The 15,784-nt window shown below is 41.6% G+C and overlaps 1 protein-coding gene across 2 annotated transcripts in view; it reads left to right on the top strand.

The window, feature by feature from the left end:
• The window catches only part of PHKA1 (phosphorylase kinase regulatory subunit alpha 1), a 967,577-nt gene that overhangs the window by 555,619 nt on the left and 396,174 nt on the right, over positions 1–15,784 (top strand). For both annotated transcript variants that reach the window (XM_069211854.1, XM_069211853.1), the window contains exon 20: positions 10,124–10,218. In XM_069211854.1, the coding sequence (XP_069067955.1) occupies positions 10,124–10,218 (95 nt within the window). The remainder of the gene's footprint in view (positions 1–10,123; positions 10,219–15,784) is intronic.

Below are 15,784 nucleotides of genomic sequence, written 5' to 3'. Positions count from 1 at the left end.
AGAGGACTTAGGGCTCCTGGAGCAGTCATGCAACCTTCTCCTCCATCAGGATCTCCGAGGTGTGTCGACTGCCAAGCCGCAACTAGCTTTAGGGACTGCTCCCTCAAAGCCTTCGGCTCCATGGCCCAGCAGTCCAAGCATGACTTGGAGTCATGATCAAGCTTGAGGCACCACAAAAAGACCGGATGGGGGTCTGTAACTGAAATGGTGCAGTGACAGGTACCACATGGTTTAAAACCTGCTTTCCGAGAAGACATCCTGAGCGCACCTTGAAAAAATATTTGACAAAACTTTGAAAAAACCTATCAAAAAGTGACAGAGGGTAGCTTTTTCTCCAGATCAGTGCTAACTGGTTCTGAAAGAAAAGAGCTGATGTCTGCGAACCGAGGTGTTGTATACATAGGTGACAGTGATGTTGCTGATGACGCACGGAACTGAACAAAGCCGTCTGACAGTGCTCAAAGGTACTGCTCATGCAAAAATCTTCCAGATTCAATCTGATGCCTGGTAAGTTCAAAGGGAAGGAATCTGCATCTAGATATTATCTCTACCAGATTATGCGTTACCGGAGGTAAGTAACATGTTCATCACAGCCTTCTCCTGGGCATTTGTGACCAAGGTTAATAATGTTACCATTATTTATTCATTTAGTAAATTTATAGAATGTTGAACCTTTTAGTCACTTTAGAGAGTTGAAGGAGCTCAGTTCTCCACACCTAAAATGCCACTTTTATCTTGACTGTAGGAAGGTCTTTATTACACTGTGTAGGAGTCCTGCTTTAAGCCATATGACTAATACAGCAATCTCATGGCAAGCATTGCAGCAGAAGTAGCTTTGGTTAGTAATGTTTGCTAGCACATCATCTTCAAAAATACACTTTTAAGTTTTAGACCTCCCATCACGCCTGGTACCAGGAAGTAGACCTGGATCAGCCGCACCGATTGACATATGTTCATGGCAAAACATTCTGATCTAGGGATTGCGGTGAAAGGAACTCCTCAGTCATGAAGTTTGTCTGTCAGACACTTTTTGCAGAACTTTAGTGCTTACACTGCAATGGCTTGCATTCTGTTTTTTATTGTCTGCTTTTCCTCATTTTTGGTGTGGCCATGTCTTGCCTCGTAGTGTTTGTTGTCTGCCTGAGGTGACTACTTTCTCAGCCAGGTAGGCAAGTGTGTTGTTTGGTTTTGAGAGCCATAGGAAATGCAACTTTTATGAAGTGGGTGAAGGGGCAAGGGCAAATGCGCCTGGAGAATGTGGTCACATTTTCTTAAGCCTTATGTTAGACACGTCTCAGCATGTATGATTTTATACACGGGTGCCACTGAAGAGTCAGATTAACCATTCAGGAGAGTGTTGGCACCCTCCACATGGGAAAAACCCAATGTGTGTGATGTTGTTCTCAAGTATATCATCGAAACTTATGGATATATCCAGGGTGTTGATCAATGTTTAGTGGTTGCCTGTGTCCAAAGTAGCTCGGAAGTTGAGCAGGATTATAGCTCGGAAGTTGAGCAGGATTACGAGGCAGAGGTAACTTTTTGTCATTGAGCCATCAGCTGTTAGTGAGATGGCTATCTTTATGCTGCTGTGTGCCTGAAGCCCATTCGAAACACCCATAAGAGGTTGATCTCAATGATACGATTCAGCATTTGATTGAGGGTAATGATCATACATCTGCTTGGATTTTATCATGTCATCTTCCAAGTTGGGGTCAATTTGTGCCGCTTTTTTGCAATGTTTTTCCTGAAGCATCCATTCATACAAGTCTTTTCACGAAGTTTTGCTCTGTGGTATTTATCCAATTAAATGCAATCAGTCTCAGTGCTATCAGATGAAAGTGTACACTTCCCTCAGGATGCAGGCCCAGGATACAATGCTTGAACTCAGAGCTAATCATGTTTCTCACTACCTTTTGTAGGGCCAGGGCCATCTTAGCCCAAAATAAGCCTTCCATTTCACACAGGAAGGTCATGTGAAGTAAATCAGCCTCCAAGTGCAATAAGCAGACATTGTGAAGTAAATTGTATGTAACATGACATAGGTGAGATATATTCTGTGGCGATACATTAGGTGGGTGAGGTGGAATTGGGGATTGCTAGTCATCTCATGAATCTTTTCCACTTTCTGTCAGTCAGTGGGGTGCGGCAGTCCCTATCCGATTACACCCTAGGCAGGGGCACCCCCAAGTTCCTTGCGGTGTGGGTAGGCCCCCAAGGTTCCTTTTTTGGAGTGACCCACTCAGCCCTAAGCCATGCAATTACATGCATTGGCATGGGGTGAGAAACAAATGCTCAGGAAAGCCTCTCTGTTTCCCCAAGCTGAAAGAAAGAGAATTACAACACTGTTAATTAAATATCACTGAAGGGCTTGGGGCTCAGCAAAAAGGTACACCATGTCTCTGATTGTAAGTTGGAGGGCTGTATTGCAGGCCCCAGCAGTCCCTGTGGCGCAGTTGGCCCCTGAACCCTTTAGGGTGGCTCCCAACCCTTCAGGGACCCCCTGTTTAGCCCAAGATCAATGAATATATGTACAGTCTGGTCATGTTTCGGCCCCTCATCACATTCTTCAAGGGTCCCCATCACTTCATGTTCCTCCACTGGCACTAATCTGAAAATCTTGGTCGCACAGTCCATGCCTATTGTCCTTTATAGAGTAGATAATGGGCATTCCCCTGGGTCAGGGCCAACAATACCCTCAAGGTTTCAATTCTGGTGATCTGTCCTGGAATCTCCACTATATAGAATGCACAGCTCTAGCTAGTGTACTGTAGATTTTTCACATCTTAATGAGTGATTGCATTATAATTGTTAGCTGATTTTGACTCTGTAGGGTCTAGGAGCTGGTTGATGTTTTGCCTGACAGCTATGAAGTAGGCTTTGTTTCTGGGATCGGTTTGTTGATTGTGCTGTTGTAGAACACTTTGAGTGCATTGCTGAGGGTGTGTAGGTATGGCATAGTGATATGAGTTGAGTGGGCCCTCAATGCTTATTTACGTATGTTGCACTTTTTGTCCTGCAAATTCCCACTAGATAAGGAGTTCAAAAGAGTAGACTCTCTTGGAAGTAAAATGTGTGAAATGTAAACTTCTGCAAAGAGAGCTGCAAGTGCCAATGTCCTTTTAGGGAGAAATGATAGATCTCTTTGGAACTTCCTACAAAGGTTTACGAGTAAACTTCCTAGGGAATAAAGACAAGATTTTTATGAGGTAATTGACGAGGGAATGCTGGTATAAAATCAGATAATGGGTGCAGCTGCTGACACTTCGGTATTAGGCACCCATGGTTATTGCCAGGATGTTGGTGTCAGGAGATCCTCATGACTTAGATTAACAGGTCTAAAATGAGAAGCACAAACTACTACCCTAAACCGGACATTCTCAAGGAATAAGCTGCTCAGATCTCACGCAGATGACAAGATGTTTCAGATGAAGACTGAATGGGACACTTTAAAAGCTGTAGGCCTGGAAAAGAAAACATAATTTAGAAAGAGGTACAGGCCTTATGACAGGTGCTACTATCCTCAGAGGGTTCAAACCCATCACTGGTCGCACCACTAGCGGCAACACCAGCAGAAACAGTCATACCATCAATGCAGATCCTCCAGAGGAAGAGGGGGGCCAACATCAACAATCTGCAGCGGGAAAAATTGCTATCAAACAAAGAGTCACGCCTTCCCCCAGATCTGTCAGTCACTCTGGTGGGAGGAAGTATTGTAATACACTTTTGAGAGTGGCTGCAGACCGATGGGTTGTGAATATTTTTCAGAGTGGCTATTCTCTTCATTTCGAGTCCCATCCTTCTTCCTTTCCTCCAACCAAAACTTTTGTATAAACAACATTTATTACAGAAGGAGGCCAACATTTTACCACAAAAAAACGCAGTGGAGGAGGTTCCTTCATATAAAAAAAAATTGGGAGTGTATTTACAATACTTTTTGGTTCTGAAAAAATGCCAAAACCAGGAATTCAGGTCTATTCTCGACCTCGGGGTACTCAACAAGCACATAGTAAATATTGCTCGCTTTACATCAAACCTCCTTCAACTACATCAAGGGGACTGGATGTGTGCAATAGATATTTAAGATACCTACTTCTACATTCCAATCACAAAAAAAGCATTAAACGTTTTTAAGATTGGCAGTAGGCTCAAGGCATTTTCAGTACAAAGTCCGCCCCTTCGGACTGAAGTCAGCTTCCCATAAAGTTGCAAAATTTATGACCGTCATCAAAGCACATATGAGAAAATAAAAAATATTTGTCTACCCTTACCTAGACGACTTGCTCATAAAAGGAACATCCTCACAAGAAACACTGTGCCATTTTCAAACGACTCCATATCCTCATCAAGTTAGGGCTACAAGTAAACCTCAGAAAATCCACAGCCTCCCCAGTTCAAAACATTCATTATCTGGGCACAGTTCGAAAAACTGTATCCTTCGGAGCAGAGACTGTTATCAATCCAACTGAAGTGTTGTTCTGTATTGCAAACTCTTCATCCAATGGCTCAACAGATTTTATCTTTGTTTGGATCGATGGCCCCTTTATAGTAATGTCTAGAAGACCAGTGGAACTAGTTCTCAACCAGTTGGGAGAAGACATTGACGCTATCACAGTTAGCCATCCAATCACTCCCATGGTAGACAAAATCAGAAAATCTGATGAAAGGCACCTCATTCCATAAGGATCTCACATTTTAGTCTCTAGTCACATTCCTACAAGGATAAGGAGCATAAACAGGCCATTTAAGGACCCAGTGACTATGGTCACACAAAGAGAAGACCTACCACATCAACCTACTAGAGTTTTTCTGGCAATCAAAACAACTTTTGTGTTTGTTCAGATGCACAGTACAATAATGTACTACCTGAAAAAGCAGAGAGGGATGCATTCAAGACCTCTGTCACTAGAGTCACAAGCCTTACGGAAATAACTTATCACAAGGAACTTAAAAATTATAGCTGCCCATCTTCCAGGTGATCAAAATATGAAGCGGAAACTCTTAGTCGAACCTTCCGAGAAAACCATGACCGGATTCTAAATGACAAATTCGTAGAATTATTTTTCCAAGAATGGGGATATCCTCAAATGCACTTATTTGCCGACATAAATAGACAAAAATCCCAAGACTATGCCTTCAGATATTACCAACCTGAGATGAAGGGGAAAGCTCTTTTGAAGGCGGGTCAGAGAAATTTCCCAACATATTTCCACCAAGTCCCTTCAGTCCAACAGTTCTGTCCACATTTTATCTGTCCGAAACCAGGATAATAATGATTGCACCGGAATTGCCTCATCAGTGTTGGTTCACAGACCTTCTTCACCTGTCAGAGTGACCAGACGAGATTGCCATGCAAACAAGATCTTCTGTACAAGTTTGGGGGTCAGAATCCTCACCCCAACCTTCCATCACTGAACTTAGCGGCATGGCTTCGGATATCCTGCAGTATGACCATCTAGGTCTTCACAAGAGTCCGTGAGCGTTCTAAGAGAAGCTAAACGTCCTTCCACAAGAAAATCATATGCCTTCAAGTGGAAGAGGTTTTGCATTTAGTGCATCCAGAACAGCTAAAATCTTTCTTCCTGTCAAGAAGATGTACAGATACCATATCTTCTTCAACTAGCAAGGCCTGATTTACAGTTTTCTTCTATTAAAGCTCACCTTGCGGCTATAACTCCCTACATGAAGTCTCTGTCACAAACCTCTCTTTTTTTGAACAACCTGTGGTGAAAGATTTTCTAGAAGGTTTTAAAAAGGTTTTGCACCAGTTTAGTCCATTTCTCCTTTTTGGGAACTTACCATTGTTCCCTCTAAATTAATGAGACCCCCATTTTATCCCATACAGAGAGCCACTTCACAAACGTTTTTATGGTAAGTAGCTTTCCTAGTTGCTATTAATTCTATGTTTAGAGTTAGTGAGATTCCTGCTCTATGCGCTATTGAACCATACACAGTATTCAATAGTAATAAAGTGGTTATGAGAGCACACCCCAGTTTTATTTTTAAAGTAGTTTCAGATTTCCATATTAACCGAACAATTTCCTTAGCCACTTTTTTCCCATAATCAATCAATGCCAGCAGAAACGCCTTATGTTATCTGAATGTGAAGAGTCCTGAGATTTTATCTAGACAAATCTAATGGTATACAACAGCCAGACAATCTTTAAAAAAATTATGGTCTAATGCGTACAGGCTTGCCTTCTTCTAAGCAATCTATTTCTAGATGGATTGTAACATGCATAATTATTTCACACCAGATAGCAAGGAAAACCCTACTTGATTGGCCTAAACTATAGTTTACACGTGGAAAGGCTGCTACCATACTCCTTCTTCAGAATGTTCCCTTTTCAGAGATATGTACGGCAGCTACTTGAGATCTGTTCATACATTTATTAGACACTACTGCCTAGATTCAGACTGCAGGGCAGATATTCAAGTAGGGCAGGCTCCTTTAAGGAACCTTTTTGGATGATTGTTAGAATTGTTTTTATTTCATGTCCACCTGTTTGTGGGAAGGGATTCCTATTCTATTCAGTGCTTATGACTATTGATGGGGATCCCCTGGAAGAGATGGAAAAGTTACTTATTGTAATCCTAGTCCTCTTCCAGGGAAATCCTCTTCAAAGTCATAATCAAATCCTACTGGATTGGGACTATTACATTTCCCCACAATTGATTCACCCAGGATTCCTAATTTCCATACAAATGACCTGACCTAGCTGTCACCTGTGAAGCATGATGGGATACAGGGGGTACTGTGACGACATAGTGCCAGTTTTCTTTTCTATGCTTTGCATTGCAGCTTGTTGGCTAACAATGCCTCCCTTTCCCTTACCTTTTCTTTTTAAAAAGGTTTATGAAAGATTTTTGTTGTTCATTTTTATAGTGACACATTTCTATGGCATGCGCTTCTTTTTAAAATAAAAATTAAATGGAAATATTTGTAGCCTTCTTTAGGCTGTAACCATATATATGGTATTATGGTACACATTTTTGTTATACATATATGTTTATTTATAAAGTGCTCCGGGATACCTGAACTTTGGCAGGACTTTTCAGTGCTTTTGACTTTAATGAGGATTTCCCTGGAAGAGAGCTAGGATAGGTAAGTAACTTCCCCTTCATCGGAAATTGAAAGACTGACTCTCTTTATCTTGGTTGATGCAAGTGAACTTTGTGACTAGCACTTAATAGTAGCAGCCAGACAACCCATTATTCCGCTGCACTATTGTTAAAAGGATTTGCTGAACCCCATGGGAATTGCACTATGCAGGAACTAAAAAAATGGGAAAAAGTGAGCAGAAGTATGGCACGTGAACTATTTTGAAGGAGAGTCAGTGATGTAATTTATGTCCCCCACAACAGACTACGGGGCTATACACAGGAGAATTGTGACACTGAACCCTAGACCTGTGGCTATACAAACCCCTTAAATAATGGGGAATGACAGATGCTTGATATTGTGGCTGTACAGAGCACATCTGGAGTCTCGTTGAAGAGGCAGAGAGTGTCCTAGGAGACAAATATAGGCAGAAGACTCAATGGAACGGAATTGGAGAGGGTAGTAACATAGCCTCACAAGGCCTCTGGAAAAAGTGAGGTTTAAATATATTCAGTTTAATATACTTGTCAGAGCATAAATGACACAATTTGGAATAAACATGATTCTCCATTAAATAGTTTGAATGCCCCTTCTGTGAAAAGGAGCAAGTAGAGTTTTGCACATGATGTAGGAATGTTTCTTATTAGTTGACAGAGGCAGAAAAATGGCATATTTATTTTGATTGGCAAAGAGAATGTTTCATACTTGGCTTCTTCAGCCGGTCACAAGGGAGTAAAACTAGATCCCGTTTTTTGTAGATCTAACATTGTTACTAGCTAAGAGAACCATAACTGGTTTAGGAGTCGCAGTGACTCCCCCACATCCTTGCCCCAGAAGAGATGCATACAAGTGCAGGGTGAACTTGGAAAATCAGGCTCTGCATAGAGATAAGAGGACTAAGAAAGGGCCAGCAATGAATTATGGGTCTTTTGTGTTGTCCCTGATTTCAACTACTAATGCTTGGAGAAACCTTTTTTTTGTTACTAAAACCGTTTTTTGTTACTAATCATAGAACTTTTAGTTACATTTTGTATTTTGTTCTGAAATATATCGCTGTTGTCATAAAATTAGGTAATGTGATATTGTTTCAATCGCATACTTAAAAGAACATCATGAAAATCTAGATCCTGCCCAGTAGCAATATAGGTATTGAACACTGTATATGTATTTTCCATGGGTTTCTGAAGGGAGTTAAAAGTAGTTTTAAAATTATCTGAAATAACTTAGAATTCATTAGAAGTTCTAGTATTCTTCAGTTACTTCTGTTGATAAATATGGTAAATTATTGTATTTTGTAGTTCACAATAAAATGAGAACTACATACCCAATTTTGAGAGAATGTAGAGACGTAAATGACTTAAAATTTCTGTTCACTTGACACTCTAATCAAAACAATACTCTTGATTTTGAGATCAGGCCAAAGCCTCCAAAAGTAATGTGAGATGAGATGCAGTGACTGGGCTGTAGGTAGTCCAAGCTAAAGTGCTTCTTGCCACCATGCAGGAACTGTAACTGTGGGCACAATGTATTTGTCTTCAGATTGCCATGGTTATGTTTGGCCCAGAACAGGTCTTAGTGAAAATTATTAGTTGGCCCCTGTGAAGTTACTCAGATAAGAACTATTTATCAGGAGCATTTAGGCAGCATAAATGATGGTTTATGGTCCATTTTGCTTAAGTGCAGCGATAGATAACCACTGTTAGGTTAGTAAGGTGGTACGCTTTAATTTCATAGCTTGCCCCTGAAAACACTCATTTTCATGGCATACCCATGCTCCAAATCATAGTAGAAATTCATGTTCATTAGTTATTTTAAATTCAACCACTTAAAATGAAATATGATGCAGCAAGTACAATTGTACAAAACTGTCTCTTTCAACTGCACCAAATTGCAATGTTAGTAACAAATCAGGGACATCCACAAGGTTTTAATTCATCGCAGTGAATGGATTGTTCAGAAGAAAGGTGCCTTTACACTTTAACTCATCATTTGAGACAACTACCCTGATAGATTGAGGTGGAAATTAAAGAGCTAAGGTGACGTGAGAATCCTGTAGAAATACATAAGTGCAGCAAATGACTTTAGAAAAGTGTCTCCTACCTTCAGGAGGTAACAACATTAGTTCTACAGTCTTACTGCCAGTGCTTCTTGAAAGTGTCAAGGCTTGTAAGGATACCCAGACCTCTCTCCGAATTCACGAACATCAACTAGAATACTTACACCTACCGTGCAGGTAGACAGAATCCCATTTGTAATCAGTTCAGCCAAGATTGGGATGTCCAAAAACGGGTACCCAAGAGAGCAGTCTGTGGGAAGAGCCAAAGGTAAATTTTAGAACAGGAGTGTTACACTAAAATGGCTTTCTTGCTCAGCCTTAATAAAAACAGAGTACCTTAGCTGACGGGCTCCAAAAGCCCCATGTACCATTTATCGCACAAGCAGTATTCAGGAGTAACGTGGTCAACTATATTTCTCATATGCAATATATGCCGGACAGTGGCAGAGACAGGCTGAAGCCACCAACCACAGGTGCCCCACACTTTCATTTGTAACTGCAGTAAGTAGATTTCTGTTTGTACATGGCACCTGTCTACCACTCTCTAACAGTGAGTGAAGAGTGCCCTCCACTCTCTGGGGTGTTGGGGTAGAAAGTCCCAGATAATAGGGGAGAATAATGGGATACATGTATATAGTTTCCCTTCTGTGTAAATGGAAGCCCTGAGGTAGGTTGAACCAGTGACCGGACACTGTTTTTTTTCTGCATTGCAATCCTTCCCTGCAAAAAGCTTCCAGTGGGACCGTCTTACATAAAATTGTTGAATTTGTAGGTGCGCATAATGTTTAGTTTCCTACCTTGGTTTTCCAAATGCCACTGAAGCCACAAGGTGGAAAATAACCCCACTGTTAGCTCATATGTATCTGTGATTGGTATATCTTAGCAGTTTAATGTTTTCCTTGATTACATATGGCAACTTGCAAAGGATGCATTGTCGCTAATAATGTTAACATTTTCTTTTCCAGATGTTCAGATGTACCTTCCAACAAAGCTATTTCAGTCTTCTCAACCTTCCCTTGATTTACTAAACTCGAAACATCCACCACTAAAAGAGGCTCAGGTAAAGAAAACTTTCAATCCTGCCACGTTTTATGTTATCAAAGAACTGAAAAGTTAGTTTAGAAATAGATGCCTTCAGTTCTTGGGGAAATACTGTTCTTCAAGCCGACTGAATGCGGATGTTCATATCATCCACCTAGACCTTAGCTTTCATTTCACAACTGAGTTAAATGCAGAGAATTTAAAGGCCCAGTTCCCGAAGGTTGGGATGTTTATCCAGAACTCTGCTCAAAACTTGTCAGTTTGCCAATTTTAATATGTTAAGGAATGATGTCCCCTCCTAAATTTACAGGTTTCAACCCATGCTGTGACTGCAGGAAGCAAATGTCAGTAATGGAGACTTACGATGTGTGTCACTGGTGTCTATGCTCATGCCCTGACTCGTGCAGTAAATGTCCCCTTGTTTACCTGAAGGTGATCTGGGACTTGGTGGCGAAATTATATGTCACTGAAAAAAACAAATTGTAACATTCACTTGAATCCTACTTCAAGTCACGGATGTGGGCTCAGTTCTGGCCCTGAGACCTCTCCCATGAGCCGTCAGGTTCACATTTGAAGTCCTTTGGTAAACCCAAGTGAAATACAAGCAAAAACATAAAAAAGTGAAGTAGGACTCGACCCCTTCTTGCTTCTGTTAAACCAAGGGGAGGACTGGAGGGTATAATAATGTGATTCGTTAACCCTCGAGATCTCATGTTGGGGGCCGAGACCTCAGCCGGTGCCCCTTAAGTTCCAAGGGCCATTAATGCTGCAGCAGCTTGAGGTCTTTAAAGAGACCATGCCACAGCTTTTTTGCATGCTTCCAGCTCCCTGTGGAATGTCTTTGGGTCCCCAATTTGTCACTGGTATGGACTTTTTGTACACTAAACTACATCTGTTAATTTCTTCTATTCTTGTGCGGTGTCCTATCAATCTGCGACAGTCCCAGGAGTATATCCTGGATTTGTCTGCCAGGTCCTAGTTCAGTTTTTTCAGAAGTAACTTTATGGCAATATATTTCTGACTTTTGGGCCTATGGGTTCATTTGCTGAAAGTGTGGAAGGTATGATGGATTCTAAGATTTATTTGAACTACTATAATGATGTGAGTGACTACTATTAACAAGTTATGTTTAGTTCTGTGAAGTGAATGTAATGCTTGGTTTTCTACAATCACTTTCCTTCTTATTTTACAGGTATCTGGGAGTTTCTTATATTTGGTGTTGTAGTTCAGTGCCCAGCCTAAATAGCGATAATTGAAAAGACGGTCATTGTTTGATACAGAAATGCATAGATGTCTCATATTTGAGTACTGGCAAAATTGTATTACACATGGATTAGGGTTAGCCTACAGTTCAAAGAGTATACCAGTTTCCTAGAGAAGTTATTGTCTTCCTATTTAACACTTTGTTAAAAGTTTTTATCACCTCTGTCACCAGTCTACTCTTTAACAGATGCATTTTCAAAGGTAAACATGCACTCATTGGTTGCCATTAAGTCAATTAACTTATATACAGCACCTTGTGCAACATATTTTCCGTGATTTTGCACAATGTAAAAGCGGTAAAACAGACTCTCTTCCAGGGGATCCTAATCAAAGTCACAAGCACTAAATAGTTCTGCCCACGTGTGGGGATCCCAGAGCACTTCAAAAAGTATACATCTCTATAAATATATAAAACACAAATTCGTAAAAGCAACATAGGAGAGAGTGAGAAGAAATGAATACCCTCCTCACCTTCCCAAATGCAAATAATAGCCAATACAACAAGAGTGAGTTTGTTCCCACCTCCAAATTCTCTTTATGATCTGTCCCTGTGTATCACATACCTCTTTTTGGTTCTTAAAAAGACCACTCACTTACCAACCTAGTGGGAGGGATGCTTCACCAAAGGGGTCCCACCCCGGGTGCCTTGCACCTCCAGGGTGTGCTACAATGCCTGATTACAGCAGAGCGAGTGGTTTTCGATGGTCAGTGCACATAGAGAGTGACCAGTGCATAAAGAAACAAGGTGAGTTAAACTTGTCTAAGGGGCACCCACTTCTCAGTGTGCTTTATTATTGGTGCCCTTTGACGAGATAGAAAACAGTGCAAGATATGCATGGAGATTCAATGCACTCCTACATCTAAATCATGACAAGGTGCTGCCAAAATTGAAAACACAACATGGCACACATCTTGTGTACCATGTGCCCCAAACACTGCATGCAATATATGTAAGTCACCCCTCTAGCAGGCCTTACAGCCCTAAGGCATGGTGCATTATATTACATGTTAGGGCAGATATGCCCCTGCTATGTCTTTTTTGATTCTCAGCTATAGTAAGTGTACAGGTACATACATTTTAAATGCATGTGCTGGACACTGGTCATTACGAGTTCCCCAGCCACATGATGGCTTCTCTGATTCCTGGGATGTTTGATATCAAACATCTCAGAATAATCAAGCGTCACTGATCCCAGTGATGGATTTATTTAAAAAAAATACATCCAGAGGGCACCTTAGAGGTATCCTTGAAAACCTCCCAACTACTAGTGTGCTGACTGACTGATCCTGACCTGTTCAGTCAACACAGACATGTTTCTGACACCCCACCTCCCCCCCCCAATCCCCACCCCCCCGCCCCCTCTCGCGGTGAGAGCCAGCGCTCTTGAGGGCCTGAGAAAAAAGCCTGCACTTGGCAAAGGTGTGACCTCCTCTCCCAGGCAGGATGGACATTCCAGGGCGGGGAGCTTCAAAGGTCTTGCCATCTTTGTAATGCATCCCACATCTCCAGATGGCGGAGATGACCAATCCCTGTCCTGACCCCACTTTTGGCGGCAGCACAGGCGGGAAAATTAGTTAAATTAGGAGTACCCACTTCGTGCCACTCCCCACCCCTAGGGTGGACGAGCTGAAGTGGACACTACTTTTCAAAATTCTCCTATCTTGTTTGGAACGAATTAGGCCACTAGGGTTAGTGTTATGCCCCTTTCTCAGCGGAAGTGGTCATAAGGGTGTAGTCACCCTAAAAGTGAGCAGCCCATTGGCTACCTCTTGGAACTCTCTGTAATGCCCCTAAACTGAGTATTTAGGTGGCTCCCTTAAACCCTAGAACTTAGATCCCAACTACCTATGGAGAAGAAGGAAGATAGCAATACAGTTCTTTGTAATTCACTGAATTGAAATAAGCATCTTCAATACTCAAAGCAGCATATGCCTGCAAGTCATTATTCTTTTAAGAATCTCAATGTCCCAATCATATGAAAGAGAATTGGGTATTATAAAGTCATTTAAACTTGTAACACATAAGGCAATTGCAGTGCCTCGAGGGTCCATAATCTGATATGGAATTTTATCCCAGGCTGTGCCCTCAGGCACAGGATAAGCTTTAATATTTGCAACCTAAACATCTCTTTGGGTTCTGTGGGATGAAGAGTGAGGCTGTAGTCACGAACCTCAAGTGATGCAATGGTCCTTGCAGGACATAATGTCTGAGTAGCAGTAGAATGACATATATCGTTGACAACCACGTGATGATATGAAAAGTTCCGAAAGTGATCCATTCATAGGACTAAGGAGGAATTGTATATTTGTCACTGATCCACTGACAGGCCCAAAGCAGTCTTTACCGATGACTGACTATGGAGGTGGGTTGAAAAATCTTCAAAGAAATATCCAGAATCATTTTCAGCATCCTTGATCTCTCAGAACTCTCAAAAGGGTACCAGTCCACATGACATAGCTACAGCGTGTATGTCATAGTGTACCTTGGAATTACGTTGAACAAGGTCCAATGTCATGTCGACAGCTTCAGCTGTGTTTGTTGCGTTCAGTGTTCCATGTAGAGTATTAATCTCAATCATCCCCATCTGGGAAGTCGAGCTAGAAATGTTACTGCTTTGTTAAGGAGATAGGGTATTCAGAGGAGGGGGAGGCAAATGAGAGAAAACTTTGAATCCTCCTTGATATCTTCGGTGGCCATCTGTTTAGGACTGGCCACTTGGTGTTTTCTAACATGATCAATAGGCACCTGTCTATTTCATCTTGATACAAACAGTGGAGGCAGGATAACAGTTCTGTTGCCTTTTACCTGAAGAACAATGACAGGTAGTCTGTTGAATGGCTCAAAGGCCTGTCATGGATTTTCTCCCAGACTGGGTCCCCAACTTTGGGACCCCACCTGTCAGCGGCAGTGATAAACTTCTCTCTCCAGGTGGTGGCGTCAGAGTGGATTGTGTTTCACACTTTGTCTCTGACTTCTTGGATATTGTGTAAAACATTCCAACGTTTCTGCAAGTCAAACTTACCTTATCCGCCACCTTCCCAGAATTGTTTAAGCCAGGCACATAGATAGGCGCTTGAAAGAGTACCTCATATGTAGTGCGTCTCCCTAGTACTCATCTATGCACGTTTTGTGCTTTCTGAACTCCATATAGATTATGATGCCAACCAAGACCTGAATTTAACAACCTAGCAGTCAACACTTGTTTAATAATGCCATTGGCCCTCTGTACAACGCCATTTGATTCAATTTAAATGGGTTTCTGAACTACAGACAAACTCCCAGAGCAGACATTGAATCCCTGTAAGCCTTGGAGGCAAGTGCAGGACCGATATCTGAATGAAATTAATGTACTGCCCCCATTGACCCAAGGCACTACAAATCTTTTACAACTGCTGAAGCTTTTGCATTTCTCTGTGGCCAAACTAAAATGAGTTGAGAATAATAAATCAATAGCTTCCAATATGTATTTCAATTAATCATATTATATTAAAGGACCAACATGGTCCAAATAAATCACCCTGAAAAGGGTGTTGAGATCATGAGTGGAGACGGTGAAGATCTTTTGACCATAAAGGGCTTAATCTGTTGACAAATATGTCTGTCATATAATAGGCCACTAGTAGCATTGCTGGGTATGATTGCATTTATTCCTGCATGTGCCGAGGCCAACCACTAATGTGCTTCTTTGATTAATTCTGTTCTAAACAGATTATTAGGTATTACTCTGTCTCCCACTCTTGTTATAGTAACTACAGGAATGAGCTCTAACTTAAAGGTGTTTGAGCATTTGGTAGGAAAACCTGCTGGAGGTTTCTCCGCTTGCTTAGATGCAGTTATAGCTGTTAATATTTCTGTGTTGCTCTTCGTTTGAGATCTAGTTAAGACCACTACTCGGGCAGTCTGGATTGCAGCTTTTGCCGCTTGATGAGCTGCACAGTTACCTTTAGCGTGAATACCACTGAGCTGATGGCCCAAAGTGTGCCTCACATGAACCAGTGGAAGCTTGTCTTGTAAGACAGCCACCTTTCCCCAAGCTGTTTATTCTTTATAGGCTTTCGATTTGAATCCTTGAATCCATTCAAACGCAAAGCAACATTGTAACCTTGCACACAGAAAGCTGAGGCTGCCACTATCAGTCGGCTTTTTGTAATGCAGGCAGCAGTAGTATCACCCAAATGTTTAGTGTCTGTGTGTTGTGGAATTAACTCTCCAGCATTCATTGCACCTTGTACTGCTGCTCAGGCTGTTGAGTACTTACTCTTGGTTCCTACTGCAGGTTGGGCAGAGCCAGCTGTGTAAAGGATGCTGATAATACTCTTCT

Source organism: Pleurodeles waltl, chromosome 10 (genome assembly GCF_031143425.1).
Source record: "Pleurodeles waltl isolate 20211129_DDA chromosome 10, aPleWal1.hap1.20221129, whole genome shotgun sequence".
Taxonomy (NCBI): Eukaryota; Metazoa; Chordata; class Amphibia; order Caudata; family Salamandridae; genus Pleurodeles; species Pleurodeles waltl.
Note: the sequence above shows the minus strand (reverse complement) of the source record. Positions and strands in the feature narration are given on the sequence as shown.